Source organism: Pseudophryne corroboree, chromosome 2, assembly GCF_028390025.1.
Source record: "Pseudophryne corroboree isolate aPseCor3 chromosome 2, aPseCor3.hap2, whole genome shotgun sequence".
NCBI classification, from domain to species: domain Eukaryota; kingdom Metazoa; phylum Chordata; class Amphibia; order Anura; family Myobatrachidae; genus Pseudophryne; species Pseudophryne corroboree.
The window spans coordinates 25,159,417-25,183,444 of NC_086445.1; the positions used below are offsets into that span (position 1 = coordinate 25,159,417).

General features: G+C 48.0%; 1 protein-coding gene across 2 annotated transcripts in view; it reads left to right on the forward strand.

The window, feature by feature from the left end:
- Positions 1 to 24,028, forward strand: part of LOC134993975 (oocyte zinc finger protein XlCOF8.4-like) — a 90,967-nt gene that overhangs the window by 34,409 nt on the left and 32,530 nt on the right. For both annotated transcript variants that reach the window (XM_063950917.1, XM_063950916.1), the window contains exons 2-6: positions 4,176 to 4,330; positions 5,717 to 5,908; positions 7,306 to 7,429; positions 7,548 to 7,645; positions 7,772 to 7,886. In XM_063950917.1, the coding sequence (XP_063806987.1) occupies positions 4,253 to 4,330; positions 5,717 to 5,908; positions 7,306 to 7,429; positions 7,548 to 7,645; positions 7,772 to 7,886 (607 nt within the window). In that variant the 5' untranslated portion in view covers positions 4,176 to 4,252. The remainder of the gene's footprint in view (positions 1 to 4,175; positions 4,331 to 5,716; positions 5,909 to 7,305; positions 7,430 to 7,547; positions 7,646 to 7,771; positions 7,887 to 24,028) is intronic.

Consider the following 24,028-nt stretch of genomic DNA (forward strand, 5'->3'; position numbering starts at 1 on the left):
AATCCTTGAACACTTACATACAAAGGTTCAAGTTCAAGATGGAGTCACTCAGAGCAGTGATCGCGAACCTGGAAGAAGGGGACTATATGGTGTCTCTGGACATCAAGGATGCTTACCTCCATGTCCCAATTTACCCTTCTCACCAAGGGTACCTCAGGTTTGTGGTACAGAACTGTCACTATCGGTTTCAGACGCTGCCGTTTGGATTGTCCACGGCACCCCGGGTCTTTACCAAGGTAATGGCCGAAATGATGATACTTCTTCGAAGAAAAGGCGTCTTAATTATCCCTTACTTGGACGATCTCCTGATAAGGGCAAGATCCAAGGAACAGTTAGTAGTCGGAGTAGCACTATCTCAAGTAGTGCTACGGCAGCACGGGTGGATTCTAAATATCCCAAAATCGCAGCTGATTCTGACGACACGTCTGCTGTTCCTAGGGATGATTCTGGACACAGTCCAGAAGAAGGTATTTCTCCCAGAGGAGAAAGCCAGGGAGTTATCCGAGCTAGTCAGAAACCTCCTAAAACCAGGCCAAGTCTCAGTGCATCAATGCACAAGGGTCTTGGGGAAAATGGTGGCTACATACGAAGCGATTCCATTCGGCAGATTCCACGCAAGAACTTTCCAGTGGGATCTGCTGGACAAATGGTCCGGATCGCATCTTCACATGCATCAGCGGATAACCCTGTCCCCAAGGACAAGGGTGTCTCTCCTGTGGTGGTTGCAGAGTGCTCATCTTCTAGAGGGCCGCAGATTCGGCATTCAGGACTGGGTCCTGGTGACCACGGATGCCAGCCTGAGAGGCTGGGGAGCAGTCACACAGGGAAGAAATTTCCAGGGCTTGTGGTCAAGCCTGGAAACGTCACTTCACATAAATATCCTGGAACTAAGGGCCATTTACAATGCTCTAAGCCAGGCAAGACCTCTGCTTCAGGGTCAGCCGGTGTTGATCCAGTCAGACAACATCACGGCAGTCGCCCACGTAAACGGATAGGGCGGCACAAGAAGCAGGAGGGCAATGGCAGAAGCTGCAAGGATTCTTCGCGGGGCGGAAAATCATGTGATAGCACTGTCAGCAGTATTCATTCCGGGAGTGGACAACTGGGAAGCAGACTTTCTCAGCAGACACGATCTCCACCCGGGAGAGTGGGGACTTCATCCAGAAGTCTTCCACATGATTGTAAACCGTTGGGAAAAACCAAAGGTGGACATGATGGCGTCCCGCCTCAACAAAAAATTAGACAGGTATTGCGCCAGGTCAAGGGACCCTCAAGCAATAGCTGTGGATGCTCTGGTAACACCGTGGGTGTACCAGTCAGTGTATCTGTTCCCTCCTCTGCCTCTCATACCCAAGGTACTGAGAATTATAAGACGGAGAGGAGTAAGAACTATACTCGTGGCTCCGGATTGGCCAAGAAGGACTTGGTACCCGGAACTTCAAGAGATGCTCACAGAGGACCCGTGGCCTCTACCTCTAAGAAGGGACCTGCTCCAGCAGGGACCCTGTCTGTTCCAAGACTTACCGCGGCTGCGTTTGACGGCATGGCGGTTGAACGCCGGATCCTGAAGGAAAAAGGCATTCCGGATGAAGTCATCCCTACCCTGATCAAAGCCAGGAAGGATGTAACCGCACAACATTATCACCGTATTTGGCGTAAATATGTTGCGTGGTGCGAGGCCAGGAAGGCCCCTACAGAGGAATTTCAACTAGGTCGTTTCCTGCATTTCCTGCAAACAGGACTGTCTATGGGCCTAAAATTAGGGTCCATTAAGGTTCAAATTTCGGCCCTGTCGATTTTCTTCCAGAAAGAATTGGCTTCAGTTCCTGAAGTCCAGACGTTTGTCAAGGGGGTACTGCATATACAGCCTCCTTTTGTGCCTCCAGTGGCACCCTGGGATCTCAATGTGGTTTTGGGATTCCTAAAATCACATTGGTTTGAACCGCTTACCACTGTGGACTTAAAATATCTCACATGGAAAGTGGTAATGCTGTTGGCCCTGGCTTCAGCCAGGCGCGTGTCAGAATTGGCGGCTTTGTCCTATAAAAGCCCTTACCTGATTTTTCATACGGATAGGGCGGAATTGAGGACTCGTCCTCAATTTCTCCCTAAGGTGGTTTCAGCGTTTCACCTGAACCTGCCTATTGTAGTACCTGCGGCTACTAGGGACTTGGAGGACTCCAAGTTGCTGGACGTAGTCGGGGCCCTGAAAATATATTTTTCCAGGACGGCTGGAGTCAGAAAATCTGACTCCCTGTTTATCCTGTATGCACCCAACAAGCTGGGTGCTCCTGCTTCTAAGCAGACTATTGCTCGTTGGATTTGTAGTACAATTCAGCTTGCACATTCTGTGGCAGGCCTGCCACAGCCAAAATCTGTAAATGCCCACTCCACAAGGAAGGTGGGCTCATCTTGGGCGGCTGCCCGAGGGGTCTCGGCTTTACAACTTTGCCGAGCAGCTACTTGGTCAGGGGCAAACACGTTTGCTAAATTCTACAAATTTGATACCCTGGCTGAGGAGGACCTGGAGTTCTCTCATTCGGTGCTGCAGAGTCATCCGCACTCTCCCGCCCGTTTGGGAGCTTTGGTATAATCCCCATGGTCCTTACGGAGTTCCCAGCATCCACTAGGACGTCAGAGAAAATAAGAATTTACTCACCGGTAATTCTATTTCTCGTAGTCCGTAGTGGATGCTGGGCGCCCATCCCAAGTGCGGATTGTCTGCAATACTTGTACATAGTTATTGTTAACTAATCGGGTTATTGTTGTAGTGAGCCATCTTTTGAGAGGCTCCTCTGTTATCATACTGTTAACTGGGTTCAGATCACAAGTTGTACGGTGTGATTGGTGTGGCTGGTTTGAGTCTTACCCGGGATTCATAAATCCTTCCTTATTGTGTACGCTCGTCCGGGCACAGTATCCTAACTGAGGCTTGGAGGAGGGTCATAGGGGGAGGAGCCAGTGCACACCAGGTAGTCCTAAAGCTTTACTTTTGTGCCCAGTCTCCTGCGGAGCCGCTATTCCCCATGGTCCTTACGGAGTTCCCAGCATCCACTACGGACTACGAGAAATAGAATTACCGGTGAGTAAATTCTTATTTTTTGCTGTATAATATATTTTTTTTTTTTATTGTTTCTTTTATATTTTGCAAAGCACTTTTTGATGCACTTTGGAATTTTTTTTGGAAATAAATTCCCCCTTTTTAATCCTATAAAGAGGAACTTCCATTATTTGTCCCGTATACTCTGCAAGTAATAATTTCCTGCTGGATTCCATGTGATCCCGGCCAAAAGATACCTTGATAGGAGTCGACCCTCGATATATCCAGTGAGTTGTGGTACGCATATCATTTAGAGAATAAAAGATACCTTTATATATTTCTCTCAACTACAAATTGTGTAAGTTGGGGTGCGCATCTAACAGGCTTTAAAGATACCTTTATGTGATTTGTCATCGTATCTCCAGTGTGAGTTCTGGGTACGCCCCTGAGATTTGCATCGTAGTATCATAGACACTTATTTATCAAAGATACCTTTATGGGATTCCACTCACTTGTTTCTGTGTGAGTGGGGTACGCCCTTCTGTTTCTCTGAGTTGCGAAAGTATCCAGAGTGGTGTGAAACTATTCTACACATTTGTTCTTTTCCCTTTTGTCTTTTATGAATATTGGGACCACTGTGTGACACTTTGAGATAAAAAAAAATCACATATCAGAGAAGATCTCAAGCCTCTATACGAAGGATATTTGTATTCCTCGTCAAAGAAGGGATGTATTTTATATAATAAGTATTTTATATGCGCCCTGTACACAGATAGGCACCACCCCATATTTTCCGATGCCGTTTGTATGTTCGGGAGCCGGTGAAGACAGCCGGACACAGACTGGTAGCGGATCCCAGCATTACCCCGATGAGCCAGACCTGCTCTGGCCTCGGAGTATTGACACTGTTGGGCAAACAAAACTCATTTTTGCAAGAGGACCATTGGTTTAGCCTTAAGCAATACATCATCGTATGGCTAAGCAGATTTATGAAGCTGGGTCAGGGAAACTTCTGAGAAACCCTGACCATGGTTCTGTGGTTTGAGTTAAATAGGTGGAATTAATGGTCACTCAATGTGCTCTGTGAGGCTTATTATACTAATATTATACTACTAATAATTATATTTATTCCTAGACTACCGTGCAGTGAGGACCGAGACGAAATCACAGGAGGGTGAAACCTGTCCTGTATAAATCACCGAGTCATTGAGGATGGACACGGACAGGAGCCCTGTGACTGAGAGGATATTAAATCTCACCCTGGAGATCATCTACCTGCTGACTGGGGAGGTGAGGGGATCTGGGAGTGTCACAGTGACATCACTTATATCTATAGTAATAATACAGGGACATTACTGGGGACGTGAGGGGATCTGGGAGTGTCACAGTGACATCACTTATATCTATAGTAATAATACAGGGACATGACTGGGAAGGTGAGGGGATCACGAAGTGTCCCAGTGACATCACTTATATCTATAGTAATAATACAAGGACATGACTGGGGAGGTGAGGGGGATCTGGGAGTGTCACAGTGACATCACTTATATCTGTAGTAATAATACAGTGACATGACTGGGGAGGTGAGGGGATCTTGGAGTGTCACTGTGACATCACTTATATCTATAGAACTAATACAGGGACATGACTGGGGAGGTGAGGGGATCTGGGAGTATCGCTTATATCTGAAGTAATAATACAGGGACATGACTGGGGAGGTGAGGGGATCTGGGAGTATCATAGTGACATCACTTATATCTATAGTAATAATGCAGGGACATGACTGGGGAGGTGAGGGGGATCTGGGAGTGTCACCGTGACATCACTTATATCTATAGTAATAATACAGGGACACGCCTGGGGAGGTGAGGGGATCTGGGAGTGTCACTGTGACGTCGCATATCTATAGTAATAATACAGGGACATGACTGGGGAGGTGAGGAGCTCTGTAAGTAATAATACAGGGACATAAATGGGGAGGGTATGTAGGAGAGTTTCGGTGACATCACTTACATCTAGCATTGTAGAATCCCACAGTACTCCATTCATTTAGTCCCAGTTGTTGGACCTAAACCATGAACACTCCATGCAATTAGGCGGCTGTCCCGGGTACCATTATATGCATGGCTCCAACCCTTTTGATTTTCGTCACTGAGACACTCACAGTTATTTGCCACCCGAGGCGGACATACAAATCTCAGCAGATCTGTATGGATATTTAGAACAGCACAGAAGTCATTCGGAGTTGCACTTGCACCTAATTTTGTGTAACTGGTCAGCAGTGGTGCACTCACACTTGCCATGTGTGTTATTGAGGTCTATTGAGTTCTCAAAGATCCCGTAATCTCAGAATGACCTCTTGCACCCAGGACTGAGCTGCTACATATGTGCGCTGATAGTAAGGACAGCTGCTCTAGCATGTAGATATACAGTATAGGGGCGGTGCAGCCACAGGGATCCGGCCAACTGAATTCCACCGGAAATCTGCAGCTATTTCTAAGCATGAAATACAGCCCCAGATGCAGCCGCTTTGTGTGGATTCTGCGTCAGCCCCAATGTGTTGTGTTTTCATTCACAGAAAGGAAGATGGCAGGAGAAGTGTTGTATACTCTCCACCAGCACAGCTCCATGTTGGTGGAATTCAGCTTTTTATTGACGTTTCCCCCCAATATACAGGGTTACACAGTGGTGAAGAAGACATCCAGTGACTGTGTGACACCCAGCAGCTGTCCCCGTGTGTCAGGAGGACAGAGCAGGACCCACAGCCCAATCACGGTGCCTCCACCTCACTCACTAATACATGAGAGGCACAATGACCAGAAGATCCTGGAACTCACCAACAAGATCATTCAGCTGCCTGCTGGAGAGGTGACTGCTGGGAATGGGACATTATACAGTAACACCAGGGGATGTGCCTGTGTGATGACTGGAGAGGTGACTGCTGGGAATGGGGCATTACACAGTAACACCAGGGGATATGTCTGGGTGATGACTGGAGAGGTGACTGCTGGGAATGGGACATTATACAGTAACACCGGGGGACGTGTCTGGGTGATGACTGGAGAGGTGACTGCTGGGAATGGGGCATTATACAGTAACACCAGGGGATATGTCTGGGTGATGACTGGAGAGGTGACTGCTGGGAATGGGACATTATACAGTAACACCAGGGGATGTGTCTGGGTGATGACTGGAGAGGTGACTGCTGGGAATGGGACATTATACAGTAACACCAGGGGATGTGTCTGGGTGATGACTGGAGAGGTGACTGCTGGGAATGGGGCATTATACAGTAACACCAGGGGACGTGTCTGGGTGATGACTGGAGAGGTGATTGCTGGGAATGCGGCATTATACAGTAACACCAGGGAATGTGTCTGGGTGATGACTGGAGAGGTGACTGCTGGGAATGGGGCATTATACAGTAACACCAGGGTATGTGTCTGGGTGATGACTGGAGAGGTGACTGCTGGGAATGGGACATTATACAGTAACACCAGGGGATGTGTCTGGGTGATGACTGGAGAGGTGACTGCTGGGAATGGGACATTATACAGTAACACCAGGGGATGTGTCTGGGTGATGACTGGAGAGGTGACTGCTGGGAATGGGACATTATACAGTAACACCAGGGGATGTGTCTGGGTGATGACTGGAGAGGTGACTGCTGGGAATAGGACATTATACAGTAACACCAGGGGATGTGTCTGGGTGATGACTGGAGAGGTGACTGCTGGGAATAGGACATTATACAGTAACACCAGGGGATGTGTCTGGGTGATGACTGGAGAGGTGACTGCTGGGAATAGGACATTATACAGTAACACCAGGGGACGTGTCTGGGTGGTGACTGGAGAGGTGATTGCTGGGAATAGGGCATTATACAGTAACACCAAGGGATGTGTCTGGGTGATGACTGGACAGGTGACTCCTGGGAATGGGGCATTATACAGTAACACCAGGGGATGTGTCTGGGTGATGACTGGAGAGGTGACTGCTGGGAATGGGACATTATACAGTAACACCAGGGGATGTGTCTGGGTGGTGGCTGGAGAGGTGACTCCTGGGAATGGGGCATTATACAGTAACACCAGGGGACGTGTCTGGGTGATGACTGGAGAGGTGACTGCTGGGAATGGGATATTATACAGTAACACCAGGGGATGTGTCAGGGTGATGACTGGAGATGTGACTGCTGGGAATGGGACATTATACAGTAACACCAGGGGACGTGTCTGGGTGATGACTATATCATTGTGTGTCAGGTTCCTATAAGGTGTCAGGATGTTACCGTCTGTTTCTCCATGGAGGAGGGGGAGTATATAGAGGAACACAGGGGTCTGTACAAGGACGAGACGATGGAGATTCACCGGCCCCTCACATCACTGGGTAAGAGGAGACTGTCATATTTGTACAGGGGAGAGCGGGTATGGGGGCCCCCTATATATACACATCATCTGATAGTCACATATATACAATGTACTCAGTCACTGTGTGTCTCCTACAGATGGACCCAGTAACAGAGATACCCCAGAGAGATGTCCCTGTCCTCTGTATTCCCAGGATTGTACAGAGGAGAATTACAGGATCTCACAGGAGGATCAGGTAGGTGGGATTTAGGGTCTCGTCAATACACCCCAGTATATGTCATTATATGACCTGTAGAGAAGCTGTGTGTGTCTTATATACTGATATTCTACTGTGTAATCTATATTATTATGTTGTATTTAGTGTAAAGCTCTGGCTGATATTAAGGTAGAAGTAATAGATGAAGAAGAAGAAGAGATGTATATGACGGGTTTTCAGCAGTGTAAGGAGGAGGAAATCCCTACAGAGATCAGCACAGGTGAGTAATAAACACTTATTACAGGAAATAGTCACATTCTGCTTCACAGTCGCTACAACAATCTTATCCTACAGCTTCCTCTGTCAGTATTAGCGAAAGAATAATATGTATCTGCACAGTGCGGGAGTCGGGAGACATCTTGGTCAGACATTGGGTCAGGAAAATGTGACCAGTCTCCTCCCTGCCCTCTCTGATGGTTCCCATAGAGCAGTACAAGGGATGTTGCCATAGTGATTCCATCACTAATGGTAATAATAAGAATTTACTTACCAATAATTCTATTTCTCGTAGTCCGTAGTGGATGCTGGGGACTCCGTAAGGACCATGGGGGATAGCGGCTCCGCAGGATACTGGGCACAAAAGTAAAGCTTTAGAACTACCTGGTGTGCACTGGCTCCTCCCCCTATGACCCTCCTCCAAGCCTCAGTTAGGATACTGTGCCCGGACGAGCGTACACAATAAGGAAGGATTTTGAATCCCGGGTAAGACTCATACCAGCCACACCAATCACACCATATAACTTGTGATCTAAACCCAGTTAACAGCATGATAACAGAGGAGCCTCTAGAAAAGATGGCTCACTACAGCAATAACCCGATTTTTTTTTTTTTTTTTGGTAACAATAACTTTGTACCAGTATTGCAGACAATCCGCACTTGGGATGGGCGCCCAGCATCCACTACGGACTACGAGAAATAGAATTATCGGTAAGTAAATTCTTATTTTCTCTGACGTCCTAGTGGATGCTGGGGACTCCGTAAGGACCATGGGGATTATACCAAAGCTCCCAAACGGGCGGGAGAGTGCGGATGACTCTGCAGCACCAATTGAGAGAACTCCAGGTCCTCCTCAGCCAGGGTATCAAATTTGTAGAATTTTACAAACGTATTTGCTCCTGACCAAGTAGCTGCTCGGCAAAGTTGTAAAGCCGAGACCCCTCGGGCAGCCGCCCAAGATGAGCCCACCTTCCTTGTGGAATGGGCTTTTACAGATTTTGGCTGTGGCAGGCCTGCCACAGAATGTGCAAGCTGAATTGTACTACAAATCCAACGAGCAATAGTCTGCTTAGAAGCAGGAGCACCCAGCTTGTTGGGTGCATACAGAATAAACAACGAGTCAGATTTTCTGACTCCAGCCGTCCTGGAAACCTATATTTCCAGGGCTCTGACAACGTCTAGCAACTTGGAGTCCTCCAAGTCCCTAGTAGCCGCAGGCACCACAATAGGTTGATTCAGGTGAAACGCTGAAAACCACCTTAGGGAGAAACTGAGGACAAGTCCTCAATTCCGCCCTGTCCGAATGGAAAATCAGATGAGGGCTTTTACAGGATAAAGCCGCCAATTCTGACACGCACCTGGCCCAGGCCAGGGCCAACAGCATGACCACTTTCCATGTGAGATATTTTAACTCCACATATTTAAGTGGTTCAAACCAATGTGACTTTTGGAACCCAAAAACTACATTTAGATCCCAAGGTGCCACTGGAGGCACAAAAGGAGGCTGTATATACAGTACCCCTTTCACAAACGTCTGAACTTCAGGGACTGAAGCTAGTTCTTTTTGGAAGAAAATTGACAGGGCCGAAATTTGAACCTTAATGGACCCCCATTTCAGGCCCATAGACACTCCTGTTTGCAGGAAATGCAGGAATCGACCTAGTTGAAAATTCCTCCGTCGGGGCCTTACTGGCCTCGCACCACGCAACATATTTTCGCCAAATGCGGTGATAATGTTTTGCGGTTATATCTTTCCTGGCTTTGCTCAGGATAGGAATGACTTCATCCGGATTGCCTTTCTCCTTCAGGATCCGGCGTTCAACCGCCATGCCGTCAAACGCAGTCGCGGTAAGTCTTGGAACAGACAGGGTCCTTGCTGGAGCAGGTCCCTTCTTAGAGGTAGAGGCCACGGATCCTCCGTGAGCATCTCTTGAAGTTCCGGTTACCAAGTCCTTCTTGGCCAATCCGGAGCCACGAATATAGTGCTTACTCCTCTCCATCTTATAATTCTCAGTACCTTGGGTATGAGAGGCAGAGGAGGGAACACATACACTGACTGGTACACCCACTGTGTTACCAGAGCGTCTACAGCTATTGCCTGAGGGTCCCTTGACCTGGCGCAATACTTGTCGAGTTTTATAAACATGTGGAAAACTTCTGGGTGAAGTCCCCACTCTCCCGGGTGTGGGTCGTGTCTGCTGAGGAAGTCTGCTTCCCAGTTGTCCACTCCCGGAATGAATACTGCTGACAGTGCTATCCCATGATTTTCCGCCCAGCGAAGAATCCTTGCAGCTTCTGCCTTGCCCTCCTGCTTCTTGTGTCACCCTGTCTGTTTACGTGGGTGACTGCCGTGATGTTGTCCGAATGGATCAACTCCGGGTGACCTTGAAGCAGAGGTCTTGCTGAGCTTAGAGCATTGTAAATGGCCCTTAGCTTCAGGATATTTATGTGAAGTGATGTCTCCAGGCTTGACCATAAGCTCTGGAAATTCCTTCCCTGTGTGACTGCTCCCCAGCCTCGCAGGCTGGCATCCGTGGTCACCAGGACCCAGTCCTGAATGTCGAATCTGCGGCCCTCTAGAAGATGAGCACTCTGCAACCACCACAGGAGAGACACCCTTGTGCTTGGTGACTGGGTTATCCGCTGATGCATCTGAAGATGCGACCCGGACCATTTGTCCAGCAGGTCCCACTGGAAAGTTCTTGCGTGGAATCTGCCGAATGGGATTGCTTCGTAGGAAGCCACCATTTTTCCCAGAACCCCTTCATTGATGTACTGAGACTTGGCTCGGTTATAGGAGGTTCCCGACTAGCTCGGATAACTCCCTGACTTTCTCCTCCGGGAGAAACACCTTTTTCTGGACTGTGCCCAGGATCATCCCTAGGAACAGAAGACGAGTCGTCGGAATCAGCTGCGATTTTGGAATATTGAGAATCCAATCGTGCTGCCGCAACACTACCTGAGATAGTGCTACACCGACCTCCAACTGTTCCCTGGATCTTACCCTTATCAGGGAATCGTCCAAGTAAGGGATAACTAAAATTCCCTTCCTTCGAAAGAGTATCATCATTTCGGCCATTACCTTGGTAAAGACCCGGGGTGCCGTGGACCATCCATACGGCAGCGTCTGAAACTGATAGTGACAGTTCTGTACCACAAACCTGAGGTACCCTTGGTGAGAAGGGTAAATTGGGACATGAAGGTAAGCATCCTTGATGTCCCGAGACATCATGTAGTCCCCTTCTTCCAGGTTCGCAATCACTGCTCTGAGTGACTCAATCTTGAATTTGAACCTCCGTATGTAAGTGTTCAAGATTTTAGATTTAGAATCGGTCTCACCGAGCCGTCCGGCTTCGGTACCACAACAGTGTGGAATAATACCCCGTTCCCTGTTGCAGGAGGGGTACCTTGATTATCACCTGCTGGGAATACAGCTTGTGAATGGCTTCCAAAACTGCCTCCCTGTCAGAGGGAGACATCGGTAAAGCCGACTTTAGGAAACTGCGAGGGGGAGACGTCTCGAATTCCAATTTGTACCCCTGAGATATCACCTGAAGGATCCAGGGGTCTAATTGCGGTTGAGCCCACTGCGCGCTGAAATTCATTGAGACGGGCCCCCACCGTGCCTGATTCTGCTTGTAAAGCCCCAGCGTCATACTGTGGGCTTGGCAGAGGCGGGAGAGGGCTTCTGTTCCTGGGAACTGGCTGATTTCTGTAGCCTTTTTCCTCTCCCTCTGTCACGGGGCAGAAATGAGGAACCTTTTGCCCGCTTGCCCACGAAAGGACTGCGCCTGATAATACGGCGTCTTCTTATGTTGAGAGGCGACCTGGGGTACAATTGTGGATTTCCCAGCTGTTGCCGTGGCCACCAGGTCTGAAAGACCGACCCCAAATAACTCCTCCCCTTAATAAGGCAATACTTCCAAATGCCGTTTGGAATCCGCATCACCTGACCACTGTCGTGTCCATAACCCTCTACTGGCAGCAATGGACAACGCACTTAGACTTGATGCCAGTCGGCAAATATTCCGCTGTGCATCACGCATATATAGAAATGCATCTTTTAAATGCTCTATAGTCAATAATATACTGTCCCTATCTAGGGTATCAATATTTTCAGTCAGGGAATCCGACCACGCCAACCCAGCACTGCACATCCAGGCTGAGGCGATTGCTGGTCGCAGTATAACACCAGTATGTGTGTAAATACATTTTAGGATACCCTCCTGCTTTCTATCAGCAGGATCCTTAAGGGCGGCCATCTCAGGAGAGGGTAGAGCCCTTGTTCTTACAAGCGTGTGAGCGCTTTATCCACCCTAGGGGGTGTTTCCCAACGCACCCTAACCTCTGGCGGGAAAGGATATAATGCCAATAACATTTTAGAAATTATCAGTTGTTATCGGGGGAAACCCACGCATCATCACACACCTCATTTAATTTCTCAGATTCAGGAAAACTACAGGTAGTTTTTCCTCACCGAACATAATACCCCTTTTTGGTGGTACTCGTATTATCAGAAATGTGTAAAACATTTTTCTTTGCCTCAATCATGTAACGTGTGGCCCTACTGGAAGTCACATTTGTCTCTTCACCGTCGACACTGGAGTCAGTATCCGTGTCGGCGTCTATATCTGCCATCTGAGGTAACGGGCGCTTTAGAGCCCCTGACGGCCTATGAGACGTCTGGACAGGCACAAGCTGAGTAGCCGGCTGTCTCATGTCAACCACTGTCTTTTATACAGAGCTGACACTGTCACGTAATTCCTTCCAACAGTTCATCCACTCAGGTGTCGACCCCCTAGGGGGTGACATCACTATTACAGGCAATCTGCTCCGTCTCCACATCATTTTTCTCCTCATACATGTCGACACAAACGTACCGACACACAGCACACACACAGGGAATGCTCTGATAGAGGACAGGACCCCACTAGCCCTTTGGGGAGACAGAGGGAGAGTTTGCCAGCACACACCAGAGCGCTATATATATACAGGGATAACCTTATATAAGTATTTTTCCCCTTATAGCTGCTGTATTGTTTATACTGCGCCTAATTAGTGCCCCCCTCTCTTTTTTAACCCTTTCTGTAGTGTAGTGACTGCAGGGGAGAGCCAGGGAGCTTCCCTCCAACGGAGCTGTGAGGGAAAATGGCGCCAGTGTGCTGAGGAGATAGGCTCCGCCCCCTTCTCGGCGGCCTTATCTCCCGTTTTTCTGTGTATTCTGGCAGGGGTTAAATTCATCCATATAGCCCAGGAGCTATATGTGATGCATTTTTTGCCATCCAAGGTGTTTTTATTGCTCAGTGACCGGAGTGTGAAGTGTGCTGAGAGCAATGGCGCACAGCTGCAGTGCTGTGCGCTACCTTGTTGAAGACAGGACGTCTTCTGCCGCCGATTTTCCGGACCTCTTCTGGCTCTGTAAGGGGGCCGGCGGCGCGGCTCTGGGACCTATCCATGGCTGGGCCTGTGATCGGTCCCTCTGGAGCTAATGTCCAGTAGCCTAAGAAGCCCAATCCACTCTGCACGCAGGTGAGTTCGCTTCTTCTCCCCTTAGTCCCTCGATGCAGTGAGCCTGTTGCCAGCAGGTCTCACTGAACATAAAAAACCTAAAACTAAACTTTTCACTAAGCAGCTCAGGAGAGCCACCTAGTGTGCACCCTTCTCGTTCGGGCACAAAAATCTAACTGAGGCTTGGAGGAGGGTCATAGGGGGAGGAGCCAGTGCACACCAGGTAGTTCTAAAGCTTTACTTTTGTGCCCAGTCTCCTGCGGAGCCGCTATCCCCCATGGTCCTTACGGAGTCCCCAACATCCACTAGGACGTCAGAGAAAATGTGTACAGGTTGCACTTAGTAATGATAATGATGATACATCCTCTCTGTCGTATTGAGACAAGTTGTGTAATAGTCCTACAAATGCTATTATAGTGCATCCTATGTAATAAAAGGCTAATGTTGCTCCTCACCTCTATGGGGGGGGAATTCAAGTGTTCTGCGCACCGGCAGCCACTACATGGCGCCCGACGGATACATTTGAATGTTGCTCCGTTCGGGCGCGCACAGCTGACATTACCGTTATGGTAGCTAGTGTAAAATGGTGCACGTTATGGATGTGTGATGTGGCGTGAAGCTGTGAGATTGTAGGGTGTGTGATAGTACTATGCAACATATTTATCAGTGACCTAGAAATAGGCCTGGAAAGCACAGTGTCAATCCTTGCAGATGATTCTAAACTGCGTAGGGTAATTAATTCAGAAATAGATGTGGAGTCTCTGCAGAATGACTTCTATAAACTTGAAATCTGGGCGTCTAAATGAAAAATAAGGTTCAATATAGAAAAAAGCAAGGTTATGCATTTTGGGAATAAAAACAAACTTGCATCCTACGTATTAAATGGGGAAAGTCTAGGAGTAACAGTTTTGGAAAAGGACTTGGGGGTACTCCTTGATAATAAGCTTAATATCCGTATAAAATGTCAAAGCGCAGTAAAGAAGGCAAGTAAGGTGCTAGCGTGCATTAAACGGGGAATTGAGACACGGGACGAGGATGTAATCCTGCCGCTGTACAAATCATTGGTACGTCCGCACCTGGAATATTGTGTTCAGTTTTGGGCACCATTGTATAAAAAAGATATCTGTGAACTAGAGAGTGTTCAAAGGCGAGCTACTAAATTGATTAAAGGCCTAGAAGGACTGGACTATAAGGAAAGACTTACTAGGCTGAATATGTATACACTAGCAAAGAGGCGCCTAAGAGGAGATATTAATATCTTCAAATATGTAAAGGGATATCACAAAGAGTTATCAGGGGAATTATTTATTAAAAGAACACAGTTTAGGACACGTGGGCACTCACTGCGACTGGAGGAGAGAAAGTTCTGAACGCAACGGAGGAAAGGGTTCTTCATTGTTAGGGCAATCAGGATGTGGAATTCTCTGCCAGGGAAGGTGGTAATGGCGGACTCTGTAAATTCATTTAAAAGGGGAGTAGATGAATTTCTGATTGAAAAGAATATCCAAGGTTACAACATTTAAAATATTGATGTTGTTAATCCGGGTGTAACATGATTTGTAGTTGTTAACTAGTCATAAAACATTCTTCTGCAGGTACAGTAAAATCAACACAACTTAATTCAATAAACAGGTTGAACGCGATGGGCATTTTGCCTCTTTTCAACCTCAAATACTATGTTACTATGTACATCTCTCCTGGTAGTATAACTCGGGTTCCTTTATGTCACAGAGAAGCTAGGAAGGGGGGAGATCTTATTGACCAGATCAAGATATTGGTGACTTCTGATGATGCAATTGGAGCCTTCTCATGAGCAGCGTGTGTGTTCACTCTATGGTGAACAGCGGGCAGGGTGCTGGTGTCCAAAAAAAGGGCACTTCTGCGACTGCCTTGTGCCCAAATAGGAGGTGTGGCCTCTCCAGGGACGTGACCTTGTGACGTGTGTCTTGTTCATCACTCTTGGGGCTGTGCCCAATCTCTCCCTGCACTCTGAATAGATGCCGTGCACATGGCATCTATTCACCAGCAGTGAGCGCCACACCCCAACTTAACCCCCCCACGGGACACAGTGGCCCGCGAGTGGGGACGGCAGAGGCCAGGCTGATTCGTTGGAGCACCTCCATAAAGTCAGGGAACATTTTTTTATTTAAAGTCGGGCAGGGTGCGGTGTCATGCTCTCGGGAACAGCTGTAGCCACTACTGGGGGGGGGAGTCTAATTAACCGCTGGGCAATTTAGTTAACAGTGTTTACTGGGTGCGTTCAGTCCAGTGGCGGACTCTTCCTCACAGCTTCAGGAGCTGCTCGTAACAGTCTGGGAAAAGGCATCCTTTGGCATTTATCACAAGGGAAAACGCATTTTACACGGAATCCTTGGGTTATTGCATGTTACTCCCTAGTTTTATCAGGCAGGAAAAAGTTGTTTTATTAAATATCTTTGAATGTGACTACCAGAGCTATTCCCCGTGCAGCAAACTTTGCTCTCAACGTAATTACCCCCTTTTGAGGAGCGATATCTTCTCACCTACTACCAAGAGACACTGAAGGCAGGAGTCCTTTCTGCCCTCTGAAGAGATCAGCATGTGGCTGGGAACATGTCTCATATGGATAAGGGGGTTACATGGGACTTTTGGAGATGAAGACCACTCTTTGCATAAAGTAGTAGAGGTACAAATAATTTCCATCAACACTACTCGCCCTCATTTAGAATGACCCTGAACCCAGAACTGATAGAACAATATTAGGGCATGACGCTTTCTTAATCTGCAGTTCTGAAAGGCTTGGACCCTTCCCTTTGAGCACCGGTAACCCGTTGTAAAGCCAAGTGACCACAACATTGGTGAGGGGGTGGGGAGGGGGGGAAGGAAGACCCAACTTCCTAAAGAGTTAATGGTACCATTCTTCGCTGGCAGGGCACTGAGCTCCTGAGGAAATCATTCATAAGCCCCACCACAGCGAGCGTACGTTCCCGCAGCACGCCGCCACCCCTAACAGAGCCAGAAGAAAGAAGAGTAGTGAGTAGGACGCTGGTGTCCTTGTTAGCGGGTCGCCTGCAGTAATGGCGGCACAAGGGTAGGAGCGCAGCATTGGCTGGCAGGCTGCTGCTGCTGTAGGCTTCAGTAACATGCTGTAAGAGTGTGTATCAGCGGTGAGGGGCGAGCTGAAGCCACTACTGATACCCACACTGACGCTAGACGCTTACAGGGGTGCTAACCCACTGTTAAGCACACAGATTACCTCAGCCAGTATTAAAAAAAAAAACTGAAAACCACGCGCCATTAAGGGGGCGGGGCTTCACTATGATCCAGCAGCTCACCAGCCCTTTTTCCCTCTGCAGATCTCACTGAACAGTGTCTCAGGGACTCGCAGCTCATCCATCAAGACTCCAGTTTAACTCTGCGTACTAGGGGATTATAGCAAAAGGGGGGAGCAATAGTGGAATACTAAGCCCCTATTAAGAGTACTTAGTTTGCGACCCGGCTAAGCTTACATTATCTATAAGGGCACGCTGTGGCTGGTTCCATCATACTCTGTCTCCCCCTAGGGGGCTCTGTGTGGGTTAACTGTGCTTTAACCACTTCTCTCCTGTGTGGGTGTGTTTTCACTTATTGCTATGTCAAAAGAGTGTGTGTCCTGCACTGCAGAGTGCTTCTCGTCCCCAGGGGGATCACTACACGGTACTCAGGATAGTATACCTCAGACTAGTGGGTCTGAACCAGTGTGGTTGGATTCACTAAAAGGGATGATCTCAAATATTTCTCAGAAATTGTCCCAAACTGAGAAAGAGACGCAATACTTAAGACAGTCTATGGATGACCTGATAAATAGAGATTCAGCTGCCGTACCAGCATCTCGGACCCCTACCATTTGTCCACAAAAGCGTACATTGGCACAGATCATGCATACTGACACCGATGATGATGCCACAGATGCAGATGACGGTGAGATGTATTTAGGTGGGGGGGATGCAGATCTGTCACAGGGAATACAGGCCCTAACAGAGGCTATTAGGGAGGTGCTACACATTCCTGATAAGGTGATAGAGGACATTGAGGAATCTCATTTCAATGTAAAAAAGAAATCCTCTGCTACTGTCCCTGCATCTAAGGAATTCAATTCTCTATTTGAAGAAACTTGGGTCAATCCTGACAAGAAGTTTCAGATCCTTAAACGGTTGATAGCGTCTTTCCCCTTTCCTCAGGATGATAGGAAAAAGTGAGAGGTCCCGCCGATTGTTGATGCATCAGTCTCTAGGTTGTCCCGTAAAATAGACTTACCGGTCCCAGGTGCATCCTCCTTAGAAGACACGGCTGACCGCAAGATTGAGACTACTCTCAAATATCTGTACATGGCTGTGGGGGTGGCCCAAAGACCCACTATAGCTTGTGCTTGGATCACTACGGCCATTTCAAAATGGTCAGGTAATCTAATGGAGGATTTAGATTCTTTACACAGGGCGGAGATAGTTTTACTCCTACAACATATACAGGACTCCGCAAATTTTATGGTGGAGTCCCTAAAGGAGGTAGGCTTACTCCACGCATGCGCCATGGCCGTGTCAGCACGTAGGGGCTTATGGGCTATGCCAGTGGAATGTGGATTCCAGGAAAGGCATAGAAAGCCTACCGTTCACAGGTGAAGCCCTGTTTGGAGATTAACTGGATACATGGATATCCAAGGCTACGGCGGTTAAGTCTACATACCTTCCTTCCGCAGCACCCCCAGCTAGGAAAACCTACTCTGCTCCTCCCACCTCACAGATTCTTCAAATCAGGCTTACCAGCTTCTCCAGAGACAAGTATGACTTTACAGGCAGCAATTCAAAAACTGGTACGGACTCAGGTCATTGTTCCAGTTCCACCTCAGCTGCAAAACAAGGGTTATTAACCAACCTGTTTGTGGTTCCAAAATGGACGGTTCGGTAAGACCCATTTTAAACCTCAAGTCACTGAATCGATATTTATGGGTGTTCAAATTCAAGATGGAGTCTCTGAGAGCAGTGATCTCAGGTCTGGAGGAGGGGGAATTCTTGATGTCTCGGGATATCAAGGATGTGTACCTTCATATCCCGATCTGCCCACCTCATCAGACTTATCTAAGGTTTGCTTTGCAGGACTGTCACTACCAGTTCCAGGCCCTGCCATGTGGGCTCTCAACGGCACCATGGGTGTTCACCAAGGTAATGGCAATGATGATGTTCCTCCTCTGCAGACAGGGAGTGAACATCATTTCATACCTGGACGACTTGCTGATAAATGCACCATCCAGGGAGAGGCGGTTAGACAGCATTGCCCTTTCGACTCGACTACTCCAGGCTCACGGGTGAATTCTGAACCTGCCAAAATCTCACCTGGAACCGACAAGGAGGCTTTGATTCCTGGGCATGATACTGGACACGGAAGCACAGAGAGTATTCCTTCCATTGGAAAAAGTATGGTAATCCAGTCGATGGTGCAGGATGTTATAAGATCAGCCTGGATATCGGTGCATCTGTGCATTCGTCTTCTGGGGAAGATGGTAGCTGCTTACGAGGCGCTGCAGTACGGAAGGTTTCACGTAAGGCCCTTCCAGCTGGATCTGTTGTACAAATGGTCCGGATCGCATCTCCACATGCACTAGTGGATACGTCTGTCACCAAGAGCCAGGATTTCTCTTCTGTGGTGGCTTCGGACTTGGATTCTGCTAACCACGGACGCAAGCCTCAGAGGCACTCCACTCTGTATAAAGTACATACCAGTGCAGTTACCTTCCAAGCTGCATTGCAAGTCTGGTTTCAGCCCAGTTCCGAGCAAGTCATTTTCCAGCTAGGTTCGGAGTTAAACTCGTACATCTTCAACCAAAAGCCTAGAGGCTGCGCCACTGGTTCTACAGTGTCCAGTTCCAGTACTCCCGTGAATCCAGCTGTAGAACAGAAGTTACTCAAGGCCATCCAGTTTTACCATCTTCAGCATCAGACTCCATTCCAGCCTGTGATTCAAATCCAGTTCTACAAACCAATTGAGGCACAAGTGTGACAATATGGAAGATCTCCTGTAGCAGGAAAAGGGGAGGTACCGTCCCTGGTGCGATAGAGGAGGACACTCAGCCATGACGTTGATGTCATCTGCACCTTATTCTACCTTGTCTGATGCAATGAAGAGCCTTTTGCCTATCGATAGAAATGGTTTGGGTACAATGAAGGTATTTACCACTGCAGTCTCCAATTTTACCTCCTGTCCTGCAGAGTTAGTGCCAGTTATTCTGGAAATACCAGTGAGCCTTCCTTAGTTCTAGCTGCTTTGTATTTCCAATCAATGTTACTGAATGGGTGACACTGCGACACCTGGTCCCGTTACCACAGTGGTACAGCTAAGTAATCAACTACTGAAATCAGGAGGCAACCTTCCTTTAATGTTCCCACCAAGATATAAGTAATACTGGAACAATAATAAGAATTTACTCACCGGTAATTCTATTTCTCGTAGTCCGTAGTGGATGCTGGGGACTCCGTAAGGACCATGGGGAATAGATGGGCACTCTAAAGAAAGATTAGGTACTATATCTGGTGTGCACTGGCTCCTCCCTCTATGCCCCTCCTCCAGACATCAGTTAGGGAAACTGTGCCCGGAAGAGCTGACATTACAAGGAAAGGATTTTGGAATCCAGGGTAAGACTCATACCAGCCGCACCAATCACACCGTACAACTTGTAATAATCTTACCCAGTTAACAGTATGAACAACAACTGACCCTCACTCAACGGATGGCTCATAAGAATAACCCTTTATTAAGCAATAACTATATACACGTATTGCAGAAAGTCCGCACTTGGGACGGGCGCCCAGCATCCACTACGGACTACGAGAAATAGAATTACCAGTGAGTAAATTCTTATTTTCTCTAACGTCCTAGTGCATGCTGGGGACTCCGTAAGGACCATGGGGATTATACCAAAGCTCCCAAACGGGCGGGAGAGTGCGGATGACTCTGCAGCACCGAATGGGCAAACGCAAGGTCCTCCTCAGCCAGGGTATCAAACTTGTAGAATTTTGCAAATGTGTTTGAACCCGACCAAGTAGCAGCTCGGCAAAGCTGTAAAGCCGAGACCCCTCGGGCAGCCGCCCAAGAAGAGCCCACCTTCCTTGTGGAATGGGCTTTCACTGATTTTGGATGCGGTAATCCAGCCGCAGAATGAGCCAGCTGAATCGTGCTACAGATCCAGCGAGCAATAGTTTGCTTTGAAGCAGGAGCACCCAGCTTATTGGGTGCATACAGGATAAACAGTGAGTCAGTCTTCCTGACTCCAGCCGTTCTGGAAATATATATTTCTCTAACGTCCTAGTGGATGCTGGGAACTCCGAAAGGACCATGGGGAAAAGCGGCTCCGCAGGAGACTGGGCACAACTAAAGAAAGCTTTAGGTCACCTGGTGTGCACTGGCTCCTCCCACTATGACCCTCCTCCAAGCCTCAGTTAGATCTTTGTGCCCGGCCGAGCTGGATGCACACTAGGGGCTCTCCTGAGCTTCTAGAAAGAAAGTATATGTTAGGTTTTTTATTTTACAGTGAGACCTGCTGGCAACAGGCTCACTGCACCGAGGGACTAAGGGGAGAAGAAGCGAACCTACCTGCTTGCAGCTAGCTTGGGCTTCTTAGGCTACTGGACACCATTAGCTCCAGAGGGATCGACCGCATGGAACTGGCCTTGGTGTTCGTTCCCGGAGCCGCGCCGCCGTCCCCCTTACAGAGCCAGAAGCAAGAAGAGGTCCGGAAAATCGGCGGCAGAAGACTTCTGTCTTCACCAAGGTAGCGCACAGCACTGCAGCTGTGCGCCATTGCTCCTCATACACACTTCACACTCCGGTCACTGAGGGTGCTGGGCGCTGGGGGGGGCGCCCTGAGAAGCAATAAAAACACCTTGGCTGGCAAAACAATCACAATATATAGCCCCAGAGGCTATATATGTGATAAATACACCTGCCAGAATCCATAAAAAAGCGGGAGAAAAGTCTGCGAAAAAGGGGCGGAGCTATCTCCCTCAGCACACTGGCGCCATTTTCTCTTCACAGTGCAGCTGGAAGACAGCTCCCCAGGCTCTCCCCTGTAGTTTTCAGGCTCAAAGGGTTAAAAAGAGAGGGGGGGCACTAAATTTAGGCGCAATATTGTATATACAAGCAGCTATTGGGGAAAATTCACTCAGTTATAGTGTTAATCCCCACATTATATAGCGCTCTGGTGTGTGCTGGCATACACTCTCTCTGTCTCCCCAAAGAGCTTTGTGGGGTCCTGTCCTCAGTCAGAGCATTCCCTGTGTGTGTGCGGTGTGTCGGTACGGCTGTGTCGACATGTTTGATGAGGAGGCTTATGTGGTGACGGAGCAGATGCCGATAAATGTGATGTCGCCCCCTGTGGGGCCGACACCAGAGTGGATGGATAGGTGGAAGGTATTAACCGACAGTGTCAACTCCTTACATAAAAGGCTGGATGACGTAACAGCTGTGGGACAGACGGCTTCTCAGCCCGCGCCTGCCCAGGCGTCTCAAAGGCCATCAGGGGCTCAAAAACGCCCGCTCCCTCAGATGGCAGACACAGATGTCGACACGGAGTCTGACTCCAGTGTCGACAAGGTTGAGACATATACACAATCCACTAGGAACATCCGTGACTTGATCCCGGCAATAAAAAATGTGTTACACATTTCTGACATTAACCCAAGTACCTCTAAAAATGGGTTTTATGTTTGGGGAGAAAAAGCAGGCAGTGTTTTGTTCCCCCATCAGATGAGTGAATGAATTGTGTGAAAAAGCGTGGGTTCCCCCGATAAGAAACTGGTAATTTCTAAAAAGTTACTGATGGCGTACCCTTTCCCGCCAGAGGATAAGTTACGCTGGGAGATATCCCCTAGGGTGGATAAGGCGCTCACACAGTTGTCAAAAAAGGTGGCACTGCCGTCTTATGACACGGCCACTTTGAAGGTACCTGTTGATAAAAAGCAGGAGGCTATCCTGAAGTCTGTATTTACACACTAAGGTACTAGACTGAGACCTGCAGATCGTGCTGCTGCAGCGTGGTCGGTGACCCTGTCAAACATACTAGTTTGCTAACATAAGAACATATTAAAGACGTTGTCTTATATATGAGGGATGCACAGAGGGATATTTTGCCGGCTGGCATCCAAAATTAATGTAATGTCCATTCTGTCAGGAGGGTATTAGAGACCTGTCACTGGACAGGTGATGCTGACTTTAAAAGGCGCATAGAGATTCTGCCTTATAAGGGTGAGGAATTATTTGGGGAAGGTCTCTGGGACCTCGTATCCCCAGCAACAGCTGGGAAGACAAATTTTTACCTCAGGTTTCCTCACAGACTAAGAAAGCACTGTATTATCAGGTACAGTCCTTTCGGCTTCAGAAAAGCAAGCGGGTCAAAGGCGCATCCTTTCTGCACAGAGACAAGGGAAGAGGGAAAAAGCTGCACCAGTCAGCCAGTTCCCAGAATCAAAATTATTCTCCCGCTTCCTCTGAGTCCCCCGCATGACGCGGGGGCTCCACAGGCGTAGCCAGGTACGGTGGGGGGGGCGCCTCAAAAATTTCAGCGATCAGTGGGCTCGCTCACAGGTGGATCCCCGTTTCCTTCTAGTAGTATTTCAGGGGTACAAGCTGGAATTCGAGATGTCTCCCCCCCGCCGTTTCCTCAAATCTGCCTTGCCAACAACTCCCTCAGGCAGGGAGGCTGTGCTAGAGGCAATTCACAAGCTGTATTCCCAGCAGGTGATAGTCAAGGTGCCCCTACTTCAACAAGGACGGGGTTACTATTCCACACTGTTTGGGGTACCGAAACCGCACGGTTCGGTGTTACCCATTTTATATTTAAAATCCTTGAACACATACATAAAAAAATTCAAGTTCAAGATGGAATCGCTCAGGGCGGTTATTGCAAGCCTGGACGAGGGGGATTACATGGTATCCCTGGACATCAAGGATGCTTACCTGCATGTCCCCATTGACAAAGCCTATATATTTATCCTATTTAAAACACTCTAAAAGATTAGGAGACAGTACGCAATTGGCGCAAAAAGTACCGCAAGGGTACGCCCTTAGCGTAGCAGACGCTGTGCACAGGGTGTGAACACAGGCGTTGCAGATACTTACAGAATTAAACTAGAATAACTATACCTTAAGGAATGTACTTATAATGTAAACCTTTGTGCAGTGATAATGTGTAGATGTAATGCAGTGTAACCTTGTTAGCTTAAAAGCTGTATGAGCGGCTGTGATGCTCTGAGAACCCTTTATCAATATAATAATCAATCAAATACCGGTCTAAGGTTCTAACGCCTTTAAGGAGAGAATGAACGTTCAATTGCAAAAGAATAAATAATACAAGTTATACACTACCAAAATAACATAGACTCTAACTAAGTTACTACACATAAAATACAATAAAAACAGTAGTACTTTTAAGGGGAAGGAGAGGGAGAGAGAGAGAGAGAGAGAGAGAATGGCTTACAATAACAATAAAGACAATATGGTTGCAGAGAAACTTACACATGTTAGAAACAATCGCTGCGCAGTTAGTCAATGCTGAGAATCTTTGTGGAGAGAATACTTGAGCTTACCCAGGCTGGCTGTCCCTATATACACAACACCCAGCAACAACACAAT